The following is a 26,363-nucleotide window of genomic DNA, read 5'->3' on the forward strand; positions in this document are numbered from 1 at the left end:
GAATGCTGTAACTGCCCGCGTTGTGCTTTAACACAGATCCAGTCTGCACGGAGGGGATGAAACACCCGGAGATAGTGTTTCACCCTTGTGTCTCTGTTCCAGCAAACACCCGATGTCTCCCCAGGAGCTGCTCGGCGCTCTTCAATCTCAATTGCTGGGAACGTTTACCGTTTCCCTGCACGCACTGGAGCTTCCCGTTTGAGCCCCGCACTCATTGCTCGGCGCTGACCACCGGTACCTGTCGCCTGTAGGTGCGGGGCTGTCCGTGCTGCCGTTCTCCAGCCGTCCATGGTAAAGCTGGAACGGGGCTGCCCGTACAGCTGTCCGCTATCCGCTCCCCTCCCCTCGGTCCTCCCGCACCACCGACGCGCGGCCAGCGCAGCGGCGGCTTTTCCAGCCGCTCATCTCTATGGTTTGAAGGGAAGCGTGCTCCCCGCTTCCGGTGGGTAGCGCGCCCTTTCCGCCCGGGAGCGGCATGTGGCGGCGCGGGCCGGCGGCGCGCGAGGGGTGCGGCGCGCGGAGGCGCTGGCCCCGGTAACGGGGCGAGCGCTGCCGCCACGGTCAGGGTAAGACGGGAGAGCGGCGGGGACGCAGCTTGCATAAGCGGGGCAGACTCCTGCCCGTCCGCGGAGGAGAGGGGGTGTCGGGCCGTGGCTCCTGGGCGGGCCGGGCTCCGGAGGGCGGTCGGGGTGAGGCCCGCGGGTGCTCACGCGGGTTCACCTCTCCTCAGGCGCGGGGCCGTGACCATGCTGGGAGGGGATGAGTTCATCAGCTCGCCGCCCAGGAAGGCGGTGCGGTTCGGGGGGACGCTGACGGATATCTTGATGAAGTACGAGAAGGTGAGTTAGTTGGGCTCTGCGCTGCGCCGCGGGGCCCGGTGCGGCAGCGCCCGGTGACAGTTCGGTGTGAAGCCTCTTTTCGGCTTGCACAAGACCGTGTCTGAGGGCTTAGGGGGAAAAGCTGGGAGCGGGTGAATGCGGGAGGCTTGTGCCAGGCGGTGCTGCTGCGCGAGTGAAAAGGTTCCCCTGTGAGTCAACTGAGTGGCGTCTTGGGCTCATGTGGAGTTGGCTCACGCCAAAGGGTACAGAGGAATAGCGTCTGTGTCTGCAAGGGAACAGCTAAAAACCACCCAGGGGCCTCAGTTGTCTTTCAGGGACAGCACTCTGTAACTGCTGCTTCAGCCTTCTCTGAGCTTTCTCGCTTACTTGTATTCTTCGTGTCACTGTTTGGCACGAGGTTGTTCAGAGACGGTGCAACTTGTATTCTTTTTCTGCAAAAAATACGAGTATTATTTACTTATTTTTCTTTTTCTTGCCAGGGTGAGACCACGGATTTTGAGTTGTTGAAGCATCAGCTGTCAGATCCAGACATCAAGGTGAGAGTTTTGGAGTAAGGGGTCTGATGTTTTGAAGTTGTGTAGTCATCAGGTAGGTTGTTCTGGTGCTTACCCGGATCCTTTGCTTTAAACATTTAGCTGCATTTAACAGCTTTTTGCTTTGTGGAAACTGTCAGAATAAAAAAGAAAAAAAAAAAGAAAAAAGATTTCTGTTTATACACGTATGTATCTTACAGGGTGTTGATAACTGGTGTCTCATGCTTACTGACCCTTTGCTCTAGAATGATAAACTCTCTGCATTGTGACAGGGTCTTTGTTCAGATACCATCTTTCTAGGTCATTGACGCTTATTTCTACAGATACTTCTGTAGATCAAACCAATGCTTCTGACTCACACAGCCTGAATTTTTACATTCTCCTGTTCTCACAGAAAGCTTTTTTAATTAGGTAGTGAAATATGTATGCATTTAGTATTTATACCCAGAAGTACTGTATCATGGCTCTTGTGGGTAGCTGTAAGTAGCAGTTACATTTGGTTTTCCTTTTGCTTTGTGTGTGTCGTCCCCCCTTAATTAAACCACAAAGCTGTGAGAAGAGTACTGCGGAAAGCATAATACGTATGGAGTGTCTTTTCTCTTCAAAGAGGACATTTAGTAAAATACTTTGTATTTAGCAGGCTTTTTGGAGTGTGCAGGCAAAATCAGTGTAAAATTTCTGTGTTGATTTGCCACTGTTTCAGTATCTCTTATATCAAGACTTGAATGTCCCTCCTGCTTAAACTAGCGCCAGAAGAAATGAAAATTAGGACTGGATGCTGTTTCTTATAGTGGAGTTCTGTGTGAGTGAGGTTTGCATGGCTTGCTTGGTCTGTAACTTCAGTCTTCCAGACAGGCTGTTGGTATAGGAATTTGTATCCATTTGCATTCAAGAAATTTCATTGGTGAGGACACCAATTTTCAGCTTAAAGACACTCCTTGCATGTTCATTTGAAAAACATTTCTGTTTACAGTCTTCAACTTTTATAGGTTTTGTTATTTTCTAGTAATAGGTAATACTATGTATTTTTTTGTCCTGCTTATTTTAAGGATGCCCAGATCATTAATTGGCTGCATGAATTTCGAGCGTCTGTTATATATTTGACCAAAGAGCGTGAACAACTGGTCAACGTTTTGCTGGTAAATATGTTTGTTATATGGGAAGATAAAGAGTTTAGTACTCAAAACATCTTTCTTTGACACCTTGGTCTTTGCTTACTTTCAGAAGCTGCCATGGTTGAGAAGAAGCCGAGAAGTAGTAGAGGAATATCTGGGTTTTCTTGGCAATCTGGTGTCAGCACAAACTGTCCATCTTCGGCCATGCCTCCGGATGATTGTGTCGCAGTTTGTCCCCCGTAAATTACTTTTCCCTTAATCTTCTTTCATTGAGTATCAAAACGCCTTTCCTAGATAAATTCTGTATAAATACAATGCATGGCAATTAATTACTGGGTTGGTTTTCTTATCCTGTTGATTACTTTCTTAACTTGAATAGCTGAATTGTATTACGCAGTTTTCTGTATCTAGATGTTAGAGGACATACTCTAGTTGCTAATACAGACCCCATTTATGGAGATGTCTTGGAAAGGGATGAACTGTATAATGTTGTGACTGCTAAAGAACAAAAGCTGCAGTGAGGATCATGTCTGATGTTCTTAAGAACTTTCAGGTTCTGTGAACAAAACAGTTTTTTCTTTGAGCTTCTGCTTATTTTAGAAAGTGTTTTGGATAATTTTAATGTTTTAGTCTCGATGGAGACTGTTGTCCAGTGTGATTGATTTGACATTGAAACAGTTGCCTGTAATATTTGTATAATTTTGATATAATCGTGTCACTTTTTGCTAGCTCGAATAACCATCAGAGAAGACGATGTGGATATTTCAGATTCTGATGATGATGATGAAAGTGAGTATTAAAAAAGCATGGCTTATATATGCTGCTGTAATACCTTTACTAAAGAATTATACAATGCATATTGCTCCTATTTTGCAAAATTAATTTAGGTGAATTAATGTAAAACATTAAGAAACATTAATGTAAACCAGTAAGTCTTTAAATTTCCAAGTCAGAGACTTTCTTCTACTGGAATCAGTGGTGTGTGACGCACTCCTTTTACTTTCAGAATATTCTTGATGCAGTCTCTCTAGGAATAAGATTGAATGCACAGGAGAACATTCCTAGTCCTAGATTGTTTCAAAGTAAGAGAAAATGTAGGAGTTGTTTTCCATTTTATTCACCTCGATAAAACTAGGTAGTTTGAGGGATTCTTGGGTCTTTTTGTGGTTGTTTGCCTGGGGTAAGCTCAGCTAAAATCGATACTGGGTAATAAATTGATTCATATCAATTAACAGTTCACAGAATCATAGAATAGTTAGGGTTGGAAAGGACCTTAAGATCATCTAGTTCCAACCCCCCTGACATGGACAGGGACACCACTCTAAACCATGCCACCCAAGGCTCTGTCCAACCTGGCCTTGAACACCACCAGGGATGGAGCATTCACAGCTTCCCTGGGCAACCTATTCCAGTGCCTCACCACCCTTACAGTAAAGAACTTCTTCCTTACAGCCAATCTAAACTTCCCCTGTTTAAGTTTGAACCAGTTACCCCTTGTCCTGTCACTACAGTCCCTAATGAATAGTCCATCACCAGCAACCCTGTACCCCACCTTCAGATACTGTAAGGCTGCTATGAGGTCTCCACACAGCCTTCTCTTCTCCAGGCTGAACAGCCCCAACTTCCTCAGCCCATCTTCATATGGAAGGTGCTCCAGTCCCCTGATCATCCTCGTGCCCTCCTCTGGACTTGTTCCAATAGTTCCATGTCCTTTTTATGTTGAGGACACCAGAACTGAACACAATACTCCAAGTATTAATTGATATGAACAGTTTTTGCTGTTTTCTGATTCAGTGTTTTGTAACCAAGTCTGTAACAGCACTGTTTTTTCTTTTTCTAGACCTTTCTAAAAACTTTAATACATGCCATAGAGCATTGCAAACTGTTGCAAGATATGTTCCTTCGTAAGTATATAATCCCATGGTTTTGTATGCCCTTTCCTAGCAGATTTAAAGCTTGTGAACTGATTAATTAGTTGGTTTTTTTTTTCTCTTAATCGGAAGTATAACAGTTTCATTGCATGATTTTTCCTAGTAGTCATTAATTGATGGAATGCTGTATCCAGTCGTTACAAAATTTCCGTATATGTCAGCAGCTGAAAATCCTGTTAATGGAAATCGGAAGCAGGGAAAGTTGTGTTCATAGCAATGCATTTGAAGTAGCTTCTAAAAAGTCCACAGTGAAGGTTTGCCACCTATTACCTATTTGATGATCCTTGCAAAAACCAGATTTTATACAATTACTTAATCTTACTTCACAGTAACTTCATTTTATTCCAATCTGTCTTCAGAGTGCTGCAGCTTAAATATTTGCTCTTGTGGCAATAACCTAGTGCTTCTTGCTTGTTTTTTAAATTGCAGAACACCACAGTTTCTCATGCCAATACTTGTGGAAAACTTTCCTTTCTTTAATAAATCAGAAAGAACTCTGGTAAGAGCTGTGAATGTTTTTATTTATTGGTTCATTTGTTTTTTTAATATATACTTTATAACATGACAACTGATTTAGTGGTGTCTAATGCAGATTGAGTGTGTTGTTATTTTTTATCTGTATATATATGGGTGCATCTGTTTAGTATAAGGTTGTCCAAACATACTTAAGTTCCTTGTGCATAAGCATTATGCTTGTCTTTAATGACATAACTGCATATCTTTTCCACAGGATTGCTTTCTTAATCAGTGCACAAGATGGACCTCTTTGGTGATGAATCTCAGGGTTGTAGAGTGAGGAGACGGTAGGATACCTGTCTCATTTGTTGTCAAAACTGCAAAGTATTTATCAGAAGAACAGGGGATTTGATAAGCAGACAGAAAGCAATGGACATTATGGGTTAAATCTAAGTGGCTGGTAGTGCAGGGTGTTGTTTTATTACATCTTTGGTGTAGTGCTTGTGTGGTGAAAACCAAGCTGGAAACTTGACAGGTTACAGCTCTTGTTTGATCTTCATATTTACTTGTTCCAACTTGATGTGTTGGCACTTTATTTTACAGAAAGGCAGAGCCCTGCTCCACAAGCCAGGTTCAGTTGGAGCTGTGTTTTGCACTCAAGTGCTTGAATGACTTTGTGTACGTTCCTATTTTTTGAGTTTTGTTTATTTGTTTGTTCAAAATCCAAATAACTGTGGACATCATTTCACTATCTGTAAAATATGGGGGGGGGGGCAGAGAGTGAGCTTCTCCATGGTGTTAGGAGAAAATTGATTATTTATGTATTTAGCAGCTCAGTGAGAAGCAAGTTGTGAAGAAATCCGTAACTGTGTTTTCAGGGTAAGGTTTGAATGTAGTGTAATAAAAACATGGTCCATGCATTGTTAAGTATTTCTAATTTACACATTCTCATTAAACTAGCTCCATCCGTTTTACTTACTGAGTGAGCCAGATGGCCTGTGGAAAAATCATATGTGCTCATGTAATTAAAGGTTCTGTTATAATGCCTATTCACAAAGAGACTATGGTGTTCTTCAGCACCTAATTTTACTTTACCTACTTTCAGTTTACCTAATTTTATGTACTGAGTTGACAGCTTTGCTGTATGAAAGTTGCAATGTTGTCTTTTATATGTATGTGTGTATATGTGGGTGGGCACGTGCACACTCACAGAACTTGTCTGTAAACCTGTTTGAATTAGAATCAGAATGTCTCTGATGAGACTTACCTGTGGAATTTAGAATTGTTGTTGGTATATTATAATAACGTGAAATAAAAGATGTCTCACTTTAAACAGTTCTACTAGAGCTGATTCTGGGTGTAGTGAGGAATACGCTTTCTGTTTTTATTTTCCTAGAGGAAATATAGACATAATCTCCTATGGAAATGAATAACTTTTCTTACAGAATGCTTATACTCATTCTGTGTAGAGTAGGTGAAAAAAATTTGCATTGAAATAGTAGATTAAGAAGTTAATGATAATACAGCTTACCAATTTAAAGTTGATGTTTGTCTTATACATTAACTTGTTCTAGATTGAATATAGTCTGCTTAAACCTATTTCTGCCTCTCTAGATAACAAATTAAGACACTTGTTTTCTAAATATCCTTGGCAAAAATTAGACTTTCTGTTAACATTATTATAGATATCAATTCTTTTGTGTTACAGGAATGTTATGTTCATAACCTGCTCCGAGTTACAGTGTACCTTCCAGCCCTGAGGCTTCAAATTCTGGAGCTTATTATTGAAAGGCTGTTAAAGTTGGATGTAAGTTTGTTCTGTATCATCTTTTAAGGAAGCTTGGTGTTAAAGTACACAGAGTAGGAAGTTTAATCTGTTTCAGTGTTTAGCTTGACAAAAGGTATCTTGCAGTAGTGCTCATGATCATAATAACACTCACATCTATTCTTCATTCCCAGTCTTAGATGTTCCCATGTATGAAGGTAACTGTATGATGTATACTTTTATACCCTGCATGGAATCTCTCTCCCAGAGTCAAAGTAACTCTTTCATAGTAATAAGTGCCAGTGTGCAGAGAATGTGTTTGTCTCTGTAGTTTACAGGTTCTATCATCCCTTTGAAGTAAAAGTATTTACAGCCTTAAAAGAGACAGGATGGGTAGAATTGTAAATGATTAAAGCTTTTTATTTTGGAGAACCTCCACATGTGACAGTCTGGGGGGAGCTTGTATTCTGGAGGTAAAGTTCCACAGGGTTTAGAGTGTGTGCTTGTGTACTGCATACATATAATTCACTTTTAAAATGTTTATTTAGTCAAGGACAAAATTAGTCTAGAAATTAACTTGTGTTGTCATTTCTTACATAAATAATCAAAATGTTTCATATTATTGTCAGGGTCTTACAAAAATTCTTGTTTGCAACTGTAGGTTAGTACTCCACAGCAAGATATTGAAGACGCTGAAGAAAATGCTAATAACTCTGATAATGAGGAGAAATCTACAGAGGAGGGTCTTTTTGACATGGTTGGCTATTTTGTTTTATAATAAGTAGTGTTTTTTTTTTTGTAGTAGCATTTTCACTTTTGCTGTGGCTGTGAACTAAGATGGTCTAGGAATACATTATTGCTTTGTTGTTCCTGCACTGCGCATAGCTCTTGAAACCTGAACAGCTGATAAATGATTAATGTGTCCTGCAGGTGTTGACTTTGTTAATGTACATTCCTAGCATATATGCAATGACTCAGTTCCTTTATGTAAAAACACAAGCAGCTGTATATAAAGCTAATTAAAGAATTCATAGTAGTTGGATTAGTTTACAAAAATTTCCTTACACTAAGCTGTGTAATTAGCTGCTGCTTTCTTTTAAAAAGTACACAGCTTCACATATCACTGAAAGAGAAATTTAGTTTCACTTTTCCTGTAGTTGCTCTCTTTATGATGTGTGTATAAAGCTGCATGACCGCCATTTCATCTGCCAGGAGGAAGATGAAGAAAGAAAAGGAAACAAAGTTGTCTCTTCCAGTAGTGAGAGAATGGCCCATCCGCTTGCAGAGCGCCTTGATATTTTGATGACCATCTTGTTTTCCTATATTAAAGATGTTTGCCACGTGAATGGTAAGAACACTTGAGCTATAACCAAATTTGTTGTTTTTTGACAAGTAAGAAAAACCGAAGTGGAGTTCTTAGTTTCCGTTGCTGCAAGATAGAGTTCTCACCCTTTAGTGGCATAACTCCGCTATCAGCAGGCTGTAGTCTGCATTCCTGCCTCTGCCTAGTGTTATTGGCAGAGAATGCAAAAGTACTTTTATGACTTTAAAGGTTTAGTCTTTGGTGGGAGACACTGATTACACAAATTTGACACTGAATTCAAGCTGTGGCATTAGGGGGTGTAAGGGTAAAGAGAGTTTTGTTTTTTTCATTGTGCTACAAAATTTAGGGGATTAGAAATACTTTCTGATTAACCACAGTGTTTTATCATTTTCTGTACTATATTGCTTTGATTATTAGAGTTACGGATCTTTTCAATGTCACAAGGACTGGAAGTAGATGAAAACAAGTAGCCAAGTCACTCAATTGGAATTGCTACAACTAGGCTTTGTGTTATAGGAAAAAAACTGAAAAAAACGTCTTAAACTAAGATAAATTAAGGGTTTGAATTTCTTAGATTTATATATTTAGAAACCGCTTTGCTGTATTTTCTTCACATGAGTCAGGTAGTTTCTTTCTTAGTGTTTTCTTCTGGCTCTTCTGAGTTAACACGTTATTGCAAAGTTTGCATGTCTGCCAGTTTTATACTTGTGTGCATGAGCACACACGCAGGGATATTCTGTATATACACCAATGTAAAAAGCAGTAGAACTGAAGTCCTGGAAGGTCTTACTAATAAATATCTTTTAGATGTCAGATAAACCTAGAAGGCAGCTTGGCAATTCTTTTACATATTTCTTGGTAGTTTAGGAAGCTATAAATGCCACTTTTGCATTGGCAGGAAAAAAAAAAAAAAACCTGCAATGGCTCATTTTGGTCTGTTTTCTTTTTTTGTTGTGTAGGCAAGCTGGATATCAGCAACACAAAGGATTTGTATCGGGATCTGGTTTCTGGTTTTGACAAGCTTATTTTACCGACCCATGCTTCATGTCATGTACAATATTTCATGTTTTACCTCTGTAGCTTCAAATTGGTGAGTAGAAGCTGTTTTTAAACTGCACCATCTTCTGTCATTTCTGCATCTTTTTTTTGGCTTTCTTTACCAAAAAAAAAGTTGCTTTCTGCTGTAATTGTAGTCTGAAGATAGTGCATCAGGATTCATTAGTATCTTTGTCTTCTTCTGTTACTCCTTTCTTTAAATTTTATTTTGTGCTTGCTTTTCCAATGTTGTTCATAAACTGCAACCAGATGGAATCGAAGCTAGTGCGAAAGGACCTGATAAACTAACCTCTTTGACAGGAATCAGTTTGACTCTTGAACCCAAGACAGAACACTCCAGGAAGTTTTTTCAGCATTCCCAAACTGTCTTAAAGATACTGTCTGTTAGTGGTGAATAGTGGATGTGCTAGAAAGAATATCAGAATGGGGGAAGCATGTTATGATGCTTTGCTAGAATACCCTCTCAGCGTCCGGCACCAGTCGGTAACTTCCTGAGTCAGTGATGTTCTTTCATGGTAACAGTCCATGATGGAGAAATTCGAGGAGGAAATAACTCGTAATATGAGTTTTGTACTGATGTGAATTTTTGGCATCATGAACTCTCTGGCAAAAAGTTTTACAATACAACCATTTAAGGGGAAGAATCATTCTTGTTTCTCTAAATTTGTCTTCCTGCTATTTTCAGTGGATGTCCCTGACATCTGTTACAAGAGACAGTGAACAGCCGCTTCATGTTTGCTTTCTTACCACCATTGTTTTTATAACAAGAACAACACAAGTGTAGCACACTTTTTATGGGTCTATTCCTGACTTTTTCAGAGGCTTCTGGCTCCATTTCCTTTTTATGACTAAGTATAGAAAAAGAGAACAGAGTGCTCTTCCATCATGTGTAGGAATAGTTACTACAGCTAAAGGTAGATTTTTTGGTAGTGGTTTGGTTATGGAAATTACAGGAATTGAGAGTTAGAAATCTATTACTTGAACAGTATCAGCAGCATAACAACTTATGACTTCTCTGTATTTTCCTTCCAGGGGTTGGCTGAAGCATTTCTAGACCATCTTTGGAAAAAACTGCATGATCCAAACAATGCTTCAGTGATCAGGCAGACTGCTGGGAGTTATATTGGCAGCTTCTTGGCAAGAGCTAAATTTATTCCAGTTGTGTAAGTTGTTTTTAGATATGGGCAAAAGCAAACAATTTACAATGATTGCTGAGGTTAAGTATGGAATTCACAGAATGCACACACGGTGTTGGTCTTCTATCCTGCTGCTTTGCCAGTCAGTAGTCTTGCTTGTCCTTTGGACAGGACTATTTTAATATTGTCTTGAAGTTTCGAGGACAGTTTTGCATTTACATGGTGCAGGGTAAAGATTGCTGGGATTCATCACTTGCTGTTTAAGGCTTCACTTACCAAGAAATGCTGAGTGTGGATAGGTTATGGTGACTTCAGGCAGAGTCATGGGTACCTGTGTATGTGATGTTCAGAAGCACATATTTTTAATACTCTGTTAGGCATTTTGTGTAGACTCTGAGATGGGGAAATCAAGTGTTCTGGTATTGAGACAAATCAGATGGGTGAAAATATCTTCTTTTGTATGTACGCATTCTGAGCTTTTATGCTGTTCAGGGCGGGCTCAGTGACTTTAATACTGAACTTAATTTGATACTGGCATTACTTGTTGGAGGCATCTCTCTGTATTACTGTAGCCCAGGATTCTAATTGTTTACTGTGCATTTCACATGCAAGATGCATTTATGGATTCATCTCTTCTGACATCTTGTGCTTTCACTGACTGGGTTTTGAGTGCTGATACATTGATTCATTTTATGCTGAGATAAAGGTGAAAGTTCATAACAGAATCTCCGGTTTTACTCATTGATTTTTCTTTCTGATGTTTTTATAAACATTGAGATCCTTGAATACTTGTTTGACATTTCAGGTGCTATTTTTACACCTTCTTTTTCTCTCCATATAGTACAGTAAAAGCATGCCTGGATCTTCTGGTGAACTGGATACATAAGTACATTGATAATCAGGATAAAGGGGCTAATGTTTACTGTGATGTAGCTCTGCACGGGCCATTTTATTCCACATGTCAGGCAGTGTTCTATACGCTTATTTTCCGTCATAAGCAACTTTTGGATGGAAATTTAAGGAAAGGTGAGTATATTAGTTTTGACTAGTATTGGGATTCATTTGCAAATTTTACTGTTGGTGTGTTTTGTAATGGTCAAGTATGTGATGTCAAGTTTATGTTCTGCTCTAAATAAAATGAGGTGGCTTGTATGCTTCTTGGGCTACCAAGCTTAATAATCTTTTTATTCCAGTATTGAAAACAATGCCAGTAACCCTTCAGCATTGATATCTGGCTCCACTTACTGGACATGTTTGAATTCCAGCTTCATAAAGCTTGTGTGCGCTCAAGTTAATAATCTGGTTTGATGACTCTGTGTCTCTGGGTGTGTAAGTTTGGTGTCTGTGTTTGGTGTCTGCCACAGTAACCCTTGGCTGTGGCAGGTTACCGTTACTTAGAGAAGCTCTTCAGCTGAACAAGCTGTGGGCTAGAGAGTGTACTCTGCTGTAAGAGAGTAGGAAGTGGTGTGCGGGGTGCAGGCTGGTCAGACTTGAAATTCTTAGAAATTAAGTTCAGTTTGTATGACACATAACCTAAACTTGTCAATTGTTCTTATTTTAAGGTCTGTCCTATCTGCAGAGTTTAAATTTTGAGCGCATTGTCATGTGTCAGCTAAACCCCCTGAAGATTTGTATACCCTCTGTTGTGAACTTGTTTGCTGCCATTACCAGGTATATCCTCATTTATTTCAGTTTCAGCTTGATAGATATTTGTGTGTGTGCATCTGAAACCAGCACAGTGCTTAGAACATGGGTTTTGTTAGGCACAGTATTATCTAAGACAGCTTGTATAACACCAACATATTCTAGATGGGATAAGTTTAGTTCTGGTTCAGGTTTAATGAAATCCCACAGTACTATGAAACTGGCTGTTTTTTGTTGGAGCCGATATGATTCTGCTTGGAGCGAAGTTTATAGGAGTGTAGAGGAAGAGAATATACTTACCTTATGGCAGTTGGAAAATGGAAGGTAGACATGATGTATATCAAAAATGGCTTTGTGCTTTAATAATATCTGAAATTCTGAAATGCTCATCTTCTATTTATTACCTTTTTAAAGGAAATACCAGTTGGTGTTCTGCTACACAATTATTGAGAGGAACAATCGGCAGTTCTTACCAGTTGTACGGAGTGGCAGTGGGGGTGACCTTGTGCAGACATGCACCAACCCACTCGACAGTTTCTTCCCCTTTGATCCCTACATACTCAAAAGGTATAGTTGAAAAATAAACAACTTGTTTCTGCCTTGAAGAAAATAATGAACTAGAACTGTAAGAAACTGTCAGTGTTTCTACGGTTCACTTTCTGCCCTGACCTTTAGTATTTTTCATGTAGCATATTTTAGTCAGAAATCGTCAAAGGTTCGAATTGAAATTTATCCCCACTGTAACGTATGATGAAGAAGGAACAGGACCCAGTTTCCTGGAAGGTCTAGTTAACTTGTTTGATGACTTTTTGTTTGTTTTATCTTGTTTTAAGATGTCTCTAAAATGCCATGTTAGCCTAATACATATTTTGTTGCAGCTGTGGTGGTTTTGTGTCATTTTCTTTCTTGTTTTCATTTGCTTTGGTTTTTCTGCACCTTGAGTTAATTTGCTTTTTGATTCAAGACTTCATAGACTCATAGAATGGTTAGTGTCTGAAGGGACCTCGAATTTCATCTAGTTCTAGCCCCGCTGCAATGGCAGGGACACCTTCCACTACACTGGGTTGCTCAAAGCCCCATTTAATATATCTTGCTTTTTTAATGAGTGCTGGATTATTTGCAGCTTTTCAAAACATCTGGCACTGTGATGTTTTAACCGCTTTTTAGTATTAAAGGACAACAAACAAATCTGTGTCCATGGAATGGAGACCTTTCTTAGATGTATAAATTAAGATTACTAATTATATTAATACACAATATTAAACTACATAAAATTGTCAATTATATTTACATACACAATTGCATGATAATAACATTACTAATATTGTTTTAAAAAAATTAAATAAATTTATGCTTACTTGCAAGCATAGTGTAGCTATGAAAAATACCCAGCTAAGAATTAGGAGACCTGACTGTATCAGAACTCCTCAAACAAACAATTGTAATTTATACTTGTCAGCAAAATTGAGTTATTCATGGGATTAATATGGGATTATATAGGGATTAATTGAATAGCTTGTAAAACACTACAGAGGACTGTCAAAATGTCAAGCTGTTTATATTGTATTATTAAAATGAAATACGTATGACTTCTCCTGAATAAATTACTTACTGGATTTTATTTCCTTTCTTAGATCAAAGAAGACCATTGAGCCTTTTTATCAGTTTTGGGAAGAGCTGAGTGCTGAAGATCTTGAGAACCTAAAGAAACCCATTAAAAAGGTAATCTTCTCTGATCAAAATGCAGTTCAGCTTTTGCCATATCTGTCAGCTGCTTCTATTGTAGGATTACTTTTTAGTAGATATGAGAACAGTAAACATTGAGGGGGAAACTATGAAATGAGGAAGTGTCGTGGTTTAAACCCAACCACAAAGCTCGTTCACTCACTCCCCCCTTTCTTGCCCTCCCCCTGCTCCTGGAGGGATGGAGAGGAGAATCGAAAAGAATGCAAATCCCACAGGTTGAGATAAGAACAGTTTAGTAACCAAGGTATAATACAAATCACTACTGCTACCACCAATAATAATAATGATAAAGGAAATAACAAAAGGAAAGAATACAACACCTCAACACCAGCCGACCAGTAACTCGCCCCACTCCCCCCAGCCGAGCACCGACCGATACCTCGTCCCACCCTGCAGTCCCTAGCCCTTCTGGGTAGCTCCCGGTTACCTCCTGGGCATGACGTGCTGTGGTATGGAATACCTCTTTCGTCAGTTTAGGTCAGGTGTCCTGTCTCTGCTTCCTCCCAGCTTCCCCTCCTCCCTGGCTGAGCATGAGGCTCAGAAAGTCCTTGGCCAGACCAAACGTTTGAGCAGCAACTAAAAGCATCGGCATTATCAGCACTGTTCCCAGGCCGAAAAGTCAAAACACAGCACTGCACCAGCTACCAAGAAGGAGAAAAATAACTGCCACTGCTGAACCCAGGACAGGAAGTTTTAAGGATTGATGCATCCTTGCTGTGCGAGCACTTTCCCCTCTTCTGCAAAAGAGTTTGGCAGCACAGGAGCACTGTGAATGCTTATGAACATTCAGCATGTGTCACTGGGAAATCCACTTTGTAGATATGATTTTGTTCCCATATTTCATAATGAGAATACCTCTAATTCTCTTACCATTCCAACTAGTCACGACAATTGTAGCACAACCCAAATCCTGAATTATGTCCTCCTAAGGCTATTATATAGTTTCTTGACCTTCTTGGAGAATGTCTGTCCTGTTGAGCCCTTCACCTGGTGTGTTTACCTTTCCTTCCTGTAATCACATGTAAAAATACTTGATGGTGTTGTAGCTTTGTTTACTGGTGACTTTATATTTTGCTTAGCAGATTTGATTATTGCAACATTTTAGAAATAACCTTTTTGGTCTCAGCAGTCATTATTTACATAAAATCTTAATCAAGACCTGGAGTATCTTTCTGCTCTCACTGATCCTTCTCAATTTATTCAGGGCACTTCCGAAGATGAAGATGATGACTTTTTGAAAGGAGAAACCCCTCAAAATGATGGTGTGGTTGGAATTGCGCCGAATTCTGATGAGTCAAATACCCGGAGCCCGCTGAGCAGCATTGGCTCCCCTCCAGATTGTTATGTGCCATACCCTCAGTGACATGGAGAAGTGAAAAGGTTGAAAATTGCGTGCAATGTTTTGCTCTGTAAAGAGACTTCAGTTCAACTTTCCAAACTGGCAAATGCTTAAATAACTACATTTAAGAAAAATTATTGTTTCTTAATCATATTTCTGTAGATATGATAAAGTCATATGTTGCAAGAAAAGCTTAGAGAATAAATAGGGTGATATTTTACAAATTTCACATTGAAATGGCTTTTATGACTGAAGAATTTTTTTATAGTTTTCCTGACTTAAAAAAACTTTGTTTACTCATGTTTCTCTATGAGGTTTTATATATCGTGGTGAATATCTGGTCTGTTTTCCTACTGATCTGTGTGGGGACCAGAATTCCATTGTCAGTATTCGAACTCTACTATTCTGACTGTTTTTGAGCTGATTTCAGAGTAATGGTATGATCCCATGACACAGGAAACATGGATCAAGTCTGACAGTGATTCTTTTGCCCATATCTCATAAGCTTTTCTGATCTGCAGAACAGTATTTGGTAAAGGCACTTGGTAGTGGACAGTGTATTCAGATGAATAATAATAATCTGTAGCTGACACACAACTTTCCCAGCTATTGAAGTTCAGACTTGTGAAAGTGATGATTGTTGGAAGTGTTGAAAATGGTGGAGTAGCTGAATGTATGATTTGTAGGTAGTTTTCTTGGGGTGCTTATGAAGCACTTGGAGACAGGTATTTGTTTCCAGGATTGAAGTTTGTATGTGAATGCTGAAAGTACAGAAAAAGAAACCTTCCCTTGTAGAAAGGAAGTGATGGTGTCACTGGTGTCCTTGTGCCGTCCACATGTCAGTGTAGTTTCTCTGCAGAGGTTCCTTGTCTTTTGATGGTTGTTGGCTTTCTGAGTAAGAATATAAAGAGTGAGGAAAAAAAGAAGTGTTATTTGTGTAACATTCAGTTGAAAATGTTCTGCATTTGGCACTGAACTCTAATTGCCCTTCTTGAGAATCTGAATCTGGAGGCTTTGAAGACAGCATTTTTATTCAGAGCCATGGAAGACTGATTGTAAACTGCAGTTCTTACAGCTTTGAAAAAACACATCCCTGTGTAACTAAGGATCTGCATGTGTGCTTTTGCTTCTCGAAGTGAGGATGTTCTGACAGGCTGCAAGATGAGTTCTGTGAATGATAACTGCAAAATGTATTGGTGGATCTGTTGATTGCTGGTTAAGTAGAGGTGTGTTTTATTTTTCAGCTGAGTTCTCTTTGCTGTCAGTCCTGAGTAATAAACAGTAGATTTCCATCTGAAATAATTGCATTCTCTCCTGGCATGGAAGAGCCTTTCCCAGCTCAGCAGCAAGGAAAACATCCTTTGACAGCTGCTGCCTTCTCTTCTTTCACTGTTACATCTTTAGCAACTTGGTCAGCCACTTATTATGAAATGAGGCTGTGTGAAACTCCCCAGGTTGTAATACCAGGAGCGTGATTCAGGAACTTTGCATCTCGGTAGTGGAAAAAGAAAGATGTAAGCGATGTGAGGTATAACAAAGCATGTGCAGACATTGAACAGTCTGTGCTGGAGATGCACGTATTTTTGTACGCCTAACATTTGTGTACCAAAGGGGCTTGCTTCAAACAAAGGTTCAGTTGGGAGCTGCACAGTGTTTGCGTAGCCTCTTCTGTGACAAATCATTTGTTTAATGTAATTGCAGACAGGTGAGCTGGCAGGGGCTGGCATTCTGTTAAAGAGACTTTGTTCTGTGAATACTAGCTGTACTCAGAGGAGTGCTGATGGCCAGGTGGAATCTGCCTTACCTGAGCAGTACAGTGTATCTTTCAAAGAGAGTATCCGCTGTAACTGTTCACTTCTGTCAGTAAGTGATGGGAGAGGCAGAGCTGGCAGTCCCGAGGTTGTGCGGCCCGGCCCGTTGGTGACGGTCCTGGCTGTCCCCTTCCCTGCAGCGTGCGTTAACCGCTGCCACCGCGATAGCTTTTCATTGAACGGCTGGCGGAAGAGACTCGGTCTGTAAGGAAAACCTGGCCGCTGTGGGGTTGTCTGAAAATCCGGGTTCGTGGTTGCTGGGGGGAGGATAACGGCGTGGGTTAACGGGTAACCGCGGCTGCTCGCAGAGCGGTGCCACGGAACCGGTCTGGGATAATCCCGCAGCCGCGGGGGCTCTGCCTCGCTCCCCAGCGGAGGCCGCAGGCTGGGACACGTCCGGGCGCGTTTCCTGCCGGCGCCTCTGACCCCGCACAGGCCCCGGCCGCAGGCGCTCCGCGGGCGGTGCCGCCGCCCCCCGCCGCCGTTTCCCAGCGCCCCGCGCGGCGGCGCCCTGCCCGGCGCGGCCCTCGGGAGGAAAGGCGGAGCCGGCTCGGGGCGCGGGCGCTGCCCGCCATGCCGCTGCTGGTTAACGGGCAGCGGGTGGACCTGGCGCGGCCCACGGGGGAGATGATCCGCGCCTACCCGCACCTCGAGGTGAGGCTGCGGCGCGGGGGCGAGCGGCGGGGCCCGGCAGCAGACCCGCCGCCTCAGCCGGGCGAGGCGGGTGCTGGAGGGAGCGGACCCGGGCTGGGGTGTTCCGCGCTGAGGTACCGGGCACCGCCGCGTTCCCCGCGCGTTGACAGCGGCGGGGCACGAGGTGACGGGGGCCAGTGCAGCCGATGTCCCCGAGGAGGGGCGCGGCGGGCGGGCTGCGGGTGCCTCGGCTCCCTCGGGCTGTCCCTTTCTGTGCGAAATGGCAGACGTCGTGGTGCAAGACGCTGGGGAAGGTATTAACCTCCCGTGCAGTACATAAGCGTTGTCATCCTGCCGGTGAGCCAGGAACTGCGGGGCGGAGCTGGCCGGGGGGATGTCTCTGCTCCAAAGACGTCTTCATAGAAAACGAGTTTTTGCAGAAAGTCGGTGGAAATGTGATAAAATTGTGGGGTGTGTTTTGATTCCCGGGATGGAAACGCACTCCCTGCCCTGTCACAGCACTGCTGCAGTCACAGCCCAGGAATTTGGGCTTCCCTGCACTAAGCTGCTGAATCGATGTTCTGGTCGAGCGCTAAATAAATACGCTGGGTTGTGGCAGTCGAAGACGGAAACTTCAGTTTCAGAAGTTTCCTGATCAAGCTTCCAAGCTCGGTTCTGGTACTGTCTGATGCATCTTTGCCAAGGGCTCTCGCTTTTTTGTTATGCTGCCATTTTATCATCTTAAAGCAAGGAGAAGGGTTTTGTGTGTGTATGGAATGGGATTTAACAATTAACTGGATCAGTGGCAGGGAGGCAAAAGACTCTCAAAATGCAGAGTACTCCATAACACAAAATACGTATGTTTCTCTCTGACCCCTATCCCTTTGCTTTTCAGAGGTGATGTTTCTGTCAAGTAATGGATACACCTGAGGGTTCAGCCACTGTAGTCTCTGTTATCATTTATCTTTAGGAAAAGGCAAAACTTCTGAGAAGTCAGCCTGCCCAAATTGTGGAGCCCAAAGGTCTTCTCTATGTCCAGCAGAGAGAGTTTGCAGTGACGACCCCTAAAGATGGTGTGTAGGAACATAAAGGTTTTTTTTCTTCTGTTGCAGCAGTGATTGTGAGAGCGCAGCTCTTACGATGTTTCTCTCCTTTAAAATAGGTTCAGTTTCCATTCTTGGATCAGATGATGCAACTACCTGCCATATAGTTGTGCTCCGACACACAGGTACTTTTAAAGGATGTTGAGAATAAAACCTGTACTAGTGAAGTAATGAATTAGCATTGGTTTATGCTACATTAATAAAAGAAGCTACAATTGCCTTTATATAAACTTGAATCTCAAAAAGTCGTTTGGTGACTGAATAATTTGTTCAAAGAATTGGCGTGTTTGCTGTCAGAGGTTCCATGTTCTGGCTGCTCATTCAGTGGATCCTAAACTTGATCTGCTCCCGTGGCCAGAGGCAGTTGCAGACTGTGGTGGCTGTGTTCAGCAGTTTGCCCTGCAGGGTTTGATAACAACAGAGGCATAACTTGTGGAAGGATCCTGGTGATCTGCCTGAGCTTTTGACATCAGAGCTGTGCCCAGGTCCTGGTCCAGAGGGCACCTGTGTGCTTCACATGAGCTCTGGTGGGTTTGTGGTGGGGCACACAGAGAGGTTATTGCCTCAGTCAGCCCACATCTTCTGCTGAAGGCAGCTGTGCTGCGAAGTAGCAGTGTGCTGCTGGATGTAGCTCTTGCAGTACTACAGTAGTGCAAACTGCTACTGATCTCAATTATGGTAACGTAACAGCCTCCAGCAGTGATGCTGATTTCTTCTCTTGTCTTCCTCAGGCAGTGGAGCCACCTGCTTGACACACTGTGACGGGTCAGACACAGAAGCTGAGGTGTCGCTGATCATGAGTTCAGTAAAATCCTTCTCTGACACCGCAGGATGTGGAAGGTCAGCTCTGCTCTTACTTCTTTTGCACTGGTTTTCACAAAGGTTACTGCAGTTTGTAAGGTGGGGGGTTTTTATGTGATCCTATGGGGTTCAAACACAGCAGTTGTGCAGGAAATAGCTCTTGATTGGGAACCACGTGTAAATGTAAAGTGAAAGTGATTTCCTAACTGATGATTTTGAGGGTATTTTTAGCAGTGGTTTCTGTCCCGAGTAGTGTCTCTGTAAAATGTCATTGTGAGGTTTTGTGTTTACTGGTTCCCAGTTAACTTTGGTTTTAGATATGTGAAATTTTCCAAAGAACTGCTTTTGGTTTTATATTTTTCCTTCCAGGCTGATGGTCTTGTAAGTGCATGTGGAAATTTAAAAAAGAAATAAATAAAAATGGGGGGGACAGGACAGTGGGGGGCAAAAAAGCTCGGAAACAGAATTTAGCAAACCAGGTCCTTTCTGGATGTGAAGGATTTTGCCACAGTAGTTTTCCAAAAAGCAATTTGCTCAGAAGATACGACCTCAGAAAACCTCATGATTTTTCAGGACTTGTCTTTACAAAGACACTGCTCAGAGCGAACCCTGCTGCATGGTCCAGACTAGTTATGAGGAGGTCACAGGGGCAAAACTCTTCCTGTTTAATGAACCCTTTGTTGGGAACTGAAAGGTGATTACCACGTTCAGTCCAAATCAGAGGTGCCGACCATGGGAGATACCTCGGGGCTGGAGAGGATTGCATGTGTGTAATGCCTCTTGATCTGTGCTGTTGCCTGGATGATCCCTGAAGTGTCAAGAGTGAGTTCCTGTAACGTGCTCTGGAATGCAGGCCAGCTTGATGCATGGGACTGTAACCAGGGAGGCTTCTCTGATGATTGCTTTGCAGTTTGGGGGGGGGATTAACTTGTAAAGCTGTTCACTTTGGGATGTCTTTTTAATTGCTGTTTCCTGTTATTCCATCTCTGTTAGGCTGGAAGTGCACCTAGTTGGAGGTTTCAATGATGATAGGCAGTTATCACAAAAACTTACTAATCAGCTTCTTAGTAAGTTCATGTTTTTTCCACTCTCATGTCCAAAAAAAACCCAGTTCTGATTGGATTTGGGTAAAGCTTGTTTGTAATCTGAGCCCCCTCACTGAATGGAAAGAGACCCGGGTTTGTTTTGAAGGGTGCTTTCTTTACTTGAGAACCTGGTGTGGAGAGGGGATGGACTTGGAGCCTCTCCTGTGGCTGGTGTGTGGGATGGAGGCTCTAAACTTGCCATTTCTTCCTGGCTTATATTCTGGCCTCTAGAACTGGGGCTGGTTCAGCTGGGCTTGACCCCAGATCTGCGGCCGATACGCTGCATGATCTCACTCAAGTGTTGTCACTGTCTAAATCTATACGCATAGTGACTTCATCAGTTACCATTCATTAATGTGATGAGGGAAAATTCAGTTATTGTTTGGAATTGTCTGCTGAAAGATGCTGTGTCTGTAAAACCTCTAGTCCAGAGAAGTCACTGTGGTGCTTTACAAACAAATGGGAAAAGTAAAGCACCTTGAGCTTCCCTGGGCATGCTCTGGCCTGTGCTGAGCACTTCCTGAGCATGGAGGGGCCTTGGCTGGGCCAGGGCAGATGTCAGGAGTGGAGGGAGGTGGCCAAGGGGATGACCAAGAAGGAAAACCAAACTGGGAAAAGCCCTGGGAAGCACCCCCATGGCCATTGCACCATTGATTCCTGGTACCTGTGCTACATGGTGTGTGAGGGTTCTGTAAAGAATGAAGTATTTTGATTAATGTATTTCTTTCAACCTAATGATTTTCAAGCAATTTGAAACAATAACACCATATTGCTGTTACAGCTTTGAAAGAGAGTTGTTTGTTACTTTTTCCCAGTGTGTGGGATGATGAAAAGCAAAGTTAATTCATAGCTAATGAAAGACTGGTTTTGCTCACTACATATGTAACATGTGAGGCAAATAAATTTAAATACAAGCTGTTAAATGACTAGTGAACTAAAGCAGAGTTGCTGTGATGCCAGAGCTAAGCCAGTGTCAGTAAAAGGAGGAGGTGGCACAACACTTCTAGCATGTTCTTGCCATTACAAGTGGCTGCTCTCTCTAAATACATTAAATACATCTAAATACATTTAGTAGCTGCAGCTTTAACTTCATAGTTTGCAGCAAGTCTGCCAGATACTCTTTGCTCTGTTGCCTTATCTAGGGCCAGGGCATTAGGGATCTGCCACCATCCCGCAGTGTGAAGCACTGGCAATGCCCCTCGTCTATGTACATCACCTGCTTTGCCTCCAGTCAGTCTTACCCATTGCTGCTGTCATTGTTGCTGTAGGAGCATTCGATCTCCAGCCAGATGATGTTCATCTAGTGACTTTCTGTGTAACAGGTAAGAAAATGGTTTTGTGGGTTTTGAAGTGTTTTTTGCCACTGAAATAGAAGAGCAGGGGTCTTTCCACACATGGCTTTTTCATCTGTCCTGTAACAAAGAGCAGCACAAGCTCTCCATGGCGACTTATAATTTCAAGGTTTATTGCTGGTGGTGTGTGTGGTGATGTCAGATAGACGATGCAGCAAAAGTTCTTTGCTTACCAAGTGCCCGTGCTTCTTACCAGTTTATTTCACCACCTTTGTCCTGTTGAAAGAGGCTGTGCACTGGTGGGTGTCTTAAGGGGCAGCTGAGAATGACCCTTGGGGACCTCTGATTTCCTTCCTGGAGGTCCATATGGATTCATAAACTCATCCATAGCATGCAATGTCATGTAAAGGAAGAAGTTCTTATCTTCCTGTTGTGTTCAGGTCCCTTGTTTATCACTGTTGCAGCTTAGCACTGTTGGTGATGTACAGCTTTGAAACTTACTGTGGGTTTCTCCCTGTAAATTCCCTGTGAAGGAAGTGAAGCAGCTGTTGGCTGGAACTGGCCATGCTCTTTGGAGATAAGGAGTTCTTATCCAGGTCCCAGGCTTGGTAGTGCTGACCTGAACCACCTTTTTCCATGGCTCTTTTGGCAACATCATGTTCTCAGTATTCATCAGTGTTCTTTGGTATGAATGCTGCTTGGAAAAAAAATCCAAAGTCCAGTGAGTCTGACAGCTGGTTTCTTTTCTTACAGAGCTAAATGACAGAGAAGAAGAGGATATTCACTTTCCAATCATTTACGGAATAGGTGAGTTAAATTAGAATTCAGTTATGTTTTTGTAACTGGATTGCTTTTCACATTCCAATAGTAAATGGACAGCTGCTAATGACTGGGTAAAGCCTGTTCTAAAAGTTAAGTGCTGCTGTGGGAGGTGTAGGTACAGGTAGAAGTTTTCTTCTGGTGCCCAGGGAGGTGGGTGCACACATGGAAGTGGCTGTGCACGTGTACAAGCAGATTTTACTTCATTGAACTGTACTTAGGATTTTGTCAGTGTGAAGCTACTGCCCCGCCTTTGGGGTTGGAAGTCCACCTTCTTTTCATTGTTCATTCTGTGCTTTTTCTGATTGGTTTCAGTATCTCTGAAAATGTCCTTCTGGAACAGTGAAATGCTGCCAATGTAAAGGAAGTAGAAATAAGCTCTTGTATGGTCAGGGGTCTGTGGAACTGAGAAATACTGAATAGTATTTGGTGGGTTCTAAAGTTCCAGCTATGCAGTTGTGCTGGGGACATGGCCATTTGAAACAAGTTCTGTAAAAATTAATTGTTTCTGTATTTAAACTCTTATTTCCTGCCAGCTGTGAATGTCAAAACAGCAGAGATTTTCCCTGCAACCTTCCCAGAAAAAGGGCCAGATGAGGATTTGCGTTCAGCCCACGTATTAACAGGAGCAACGGTGAGTAAAAATAACAGGGAGGGGTAAAGGGTGTTTTTGCTGGGAGACCGCTTTAGTGGTGTTCTGCCACTAAAGGAGAAGGATGGAAGGGCAGAGGCAAAGGACCAGATGACTGTGCCTTGTGCAGTATAGCTCCCGTGTGCCGTGAAGCCCAGTGGGTAGCTTACATAAAGAGATTCAGGCCACAGGCATAATCCCATCCTGCTCCTGCTGTGGAGGGTTTGTTGCTAGAGTTCCATGTGGTGTTTGTCAGAAGAACCGGTTAATCCTGGTGCAGTAGGATGAAGTGGGGCTGAGCTGGTGCCTGCAGCATCCAAGACAGAAGCTGCAGCTTAAGGCCCTCAAGATGAAGTGCACACATTGGCTCTTGCTGGTGTGTAGGCCTTTCTCTAACTCAAGCTTCCTGTGTTGTTACAGCTGACAAACATCTATGATGCGAAGATGGAACAACTACACATTGGGCCTTATTTCTGGAGGCCATTCCCACATGCGGATTTCTGGTTGCAACAAGATGATGAACAGATTTTACAGGTACCTGACACTGTCTTGTTTTTTCCCCTTCTAGCTGAGCAGAGAGAGGGGTAGGTTCTGTCAAAACTTGTCCCACTGTGTTGCTGGGAAGGGGGGATACTGTCTTATTAAAAGGCAGAATAATGGAGAACTTTGTGCTCAATATCAAGCAGCTCTCGCTCCCATCTTGTCTTTCAGAATCTTTCCACATCGCCCCTGGCTGAGCCGCCCCACTTTGTCTCCCACATTAGATCTACACTAACATTTCTAAAAGAACACCCCTTTCCATCTCGCTCCCTGTTTCCTGACAGGAAGCCTCGCATCTACAAAAAAAACGAAGAAGGGTTATGGGAACAGGTTTGTTCTGACAAGATCTAACCTGGAACCAAACACCACGACTGCTTTAGGGAAGCACAGTCGTGCCAGCAGATCTGTATGTTGCAGAACTGCTGGTCACCAACGCCAGTGTCTTGCACTTTTCAAAATAAAGTATTTTGCCAGAAGGAACTTGCTTTTTCTGCATTACTTACGTAAGAGACAGTGCTGCTTTGGAGGAAGAATTTATGTTCCGTTGCTCCAATGCTGTAATTCAGTGGGCACAGACAGAGAGGTAGCAGTGTTGAGAGGGTAAGGAGGTCTGTTGTTACACTGGTGAGTACTGCAGATGATGATTTTCCACCCTAAATGATGGCAAGCAGCATACACTTAACACTGATCTGTAGGAAAATGGCCTGCAGCAGTAACTTGATGCAAGAGTAATAATTTGAAGAATCTTTATTGAAACATTCAGATAGTATCTAAAGAATGAAGCTTATTCCAACAAAACTACTGGTTTAACACTTCCAAATATAAAAACATTAAAAATTAATCTTGGTGGGGATAAAGTTATCCCCAACAAATTACTCTTATTAACATACTTCATTGCACCAAAGAAACCCACAAGGAAGACCAGGCAACTTAATTGTGTTTGCACTTCAGAGAAACTGCATGCTGATTTACATAAATAACCCCAACAGCAAAATGACCCTTGTTCATGGCACCAAGTGCCAGATCAGAGACAGAACAACGCAACACCCCCAGATTTCACTGATTATCAATCAAAGACAGTCCTGCTACTGTTACAGCCATCGTGATGTGCATGTACCTGCTGGGGGGAAGAGAAACACCCAACCAAAACACCAGTGAGGCAAAGTACAGTCCTTGTATCCAGTTCTACTGGGATGGGGTGGTTTTCCTCAGAATCCAATTCCTTGGGGAAAGGAAGCTTTTACAAAGATCTCCTTCCATATGAGGCTCTGACAGTTTGCAGCAAAGAGATTAAGGTAATATGGGGGGGGGGAGAAAGACAGTACAGCTTAACTTTAGATTTATCCAAAGCTTTGTTTGTGCATTAAGTAGTCCAGACATTATGAAGTTGTGCTGTGGTGTAACCTATAGAATTTGATTCTGTACAATTCCTACCATGGGTAAGTTGCTGTTATTCAAAAAATAAGTGTTGAAACCATCACAAATGTATTGGGTTTTCAAGCTTTACTACAACTATCTTTAAAAATACACAACAGGAAGAACTCCAGTTACACTACAGAAATGTGTTCAATAGTATTTGGTTTACAAAGGCCGTGCAAAGGAAAATAATGGTGTGTTGGTGATTCTTTCTGGGGCAGAAGCGAGGTTTCAGCATGCAGAGGCACTAGTTCTTTCTAAAAGGCTTAAAACTCATTCACAGAGTCTCCACTTACCTTGGGCCAAGCTTGAGGAGGTGGCTGGTGGCAACGTCCTGCTCTATGCCTCCCCCAGCCAGCCCTGCACTCACATCACCACAGCCCTTTGGCAACCTTGGTTACAGGGGAAAAACAGCAGCAAAAGGAGCGAGTGTGACTGCAGCAGGTGTTCTGCAGGAGCTAAACTGGATTTTAGATATTAAAAAGGTGAACAATTGGCAGTTGATTTTTTTTAATGTGTATTAACATCAAATAAGATCATTTTACAATTATTGAGTGCAACTGTATTCTTAATCATGTGCATGGTTGACTGGTTTGTTAGTAGCTATTATCATGCTTAGATTCCTACAGGAAAAGTAACTGCTAACTGCTTTTACAAATGGTTATGAGCACTGAATAAACTTCACTAGTACTTTGGTGACACGGACATGTAGAGGATTAAAGCAACTGTAACACGTGTACAATAAGACAAACCTCTGTCCCACGGGGGAAGTTATATTTGTGCAAAATCCCAGTTAACAAGTTACAGTAGCTATTACTGTACGAGTGTGTGGCACTGTTCACATCTTCAATGCATCATTAATGCCCTGCCTCCTGGGCACGGGCGTCCTCTGCAAGGTCCAAAATCCACAGTCGGGATTTTATCTTTGACTTCCTTGTTCCTCTGCCTCTGTGCAGTCACGTGGCGGTTGGGCACTCTGAGTGGCCTCAGTGTCTGTTGTTGTTGCCTTTGCCACCTCCTTCTGCTCTTCCAGTTTTTGTGTCTCCAAAGGTCCTTGCTCTTGGTTAGGGGACAGAGCTGGGGCTCTCTGGTCCGTCTTCTCCAGGTCATCACAGTGGCTGACGGAGCTGGTCTCACTGAGTGCATCAGAACTTCTGAGAGACCTTTTAAAGACTTTCTGACCTGTGAAGTGTTTGAAGAATACAGCACTGATGGAGGGAGCAAATGCGCAGTGTGGTTCACACAAGTTCAGTTTCAAAGAAAGCACCTGAATTTGACAACTGCAAAGAAACTGATTGGTTTTGGGTGCAAACTTGTACCCTGAACATCAGCTGCAGTCACAGCCTGG

General features: G+C 42.4%; 3 protein-coding genes across 5 annotated transcripts in view; 2 read left to right on the plus strand and 1 right to left on the minus strand.

The window, feature by feature from the left end:
• Positions 1–482: 482 nt before the first annotated feature.
• On the plus strand, positions 483–15,121 carry RRN3 (RRN3 homolog, RNA polymerase I transcription factor). The gene is made up of 18 exons (XM_065684163.1): positions 483–566; positions 731–839; positions 1,319–1,375; positions 2,422–2,511; positions 2,597–2,726; positions 3,217–3,276; positions 4,328–4,391; positions 4,848–4,917; positions 6,583–6,681; positions 7,301–7,396; positions 7,852–7,987; positions 8,923–9,053; positions 10,052–10,182; positions 10,997–11,181; positions 11,718–11,826; positions 12,214–12,366; positions 13,434–13,521; positions 14,750–15,121. The coding sequence occupies exons 2-18, from the start codon at positions 747–749 to the stop codon at positions 14,906–14,908; spliced, it is 1,851 nt and encodes a 616-aa protein (XP_065540235.1). The 5' UTR covers positions 483–566; positions 731–746; the 3' UTR covers positions 14,909–15,121.
• A 2,074-nt stretch (positions 15,122–17,195) lies between these two features.
• On the plus strand, positions 17,196–24,079 carry NTAN1 (N-terminal asparagine amidase). The gene is made up of 10 exons (XM_065684165.1): positions 17,196–17,349; positions 18,299–18,401; positions 18,491–18,556; positions 19,163–19,271; positions 20,226–20,299; positions 21,586–21,639; positions 22,363–22,416; positions 22,965–23,062; positions 23,480–23,593; positions 23,771–24,079. Exons 1-10 carry the CDS (start codon positions 17,269–17,271, stop codon positions 23,948–23,950), a joined length of 933 nt encoding a protein of 310 aa, XP_065540237.1. The 5' UTR covers positions 17,196–17,268; the 3' UTR covers positions 23,951–24,079.
• A 252-nt stretch (positions 24,080–24,331) lies between these two features.
• Positions 24,332–26,363, minus strand: part of PDXDC1 (pyridoxal dependent decarboxylase domain containing 1) — a 28,930-nt gene continuing 26,898 nt past the window's right edge. For all 3 annotated transcript variants that reach the window (XM_065684158.1, XM_065684159.1, XM_065684160.1), the window contains exon 23: positions 24,332–26,197. In XM_065684158.1, coding sequence (XP_065540230.1) covers positions 25,935–26,197 — 263 coding nt within the window. In that variant the 3' untranslated portion in view covers positions 24,332–25,934. The remainder of the gene's footprint in view (positions 26,198–26,363) is intronic.

This window comes from Lathamus discolor, chromosome 6, assembly GCF_037157495.1.
Source record: "Lathamus discolor isolate bLatDis1 chromosome 6, bLatDis1.hap1, whole genome shotgun sequence".
Taxonomy (NCBI): domain Eukaryota; kingdom Metazoa; phylum Chordata; class Aves; order Psittaciformes; family Psittacidae; genus Lathamus; species Lathamus discolor.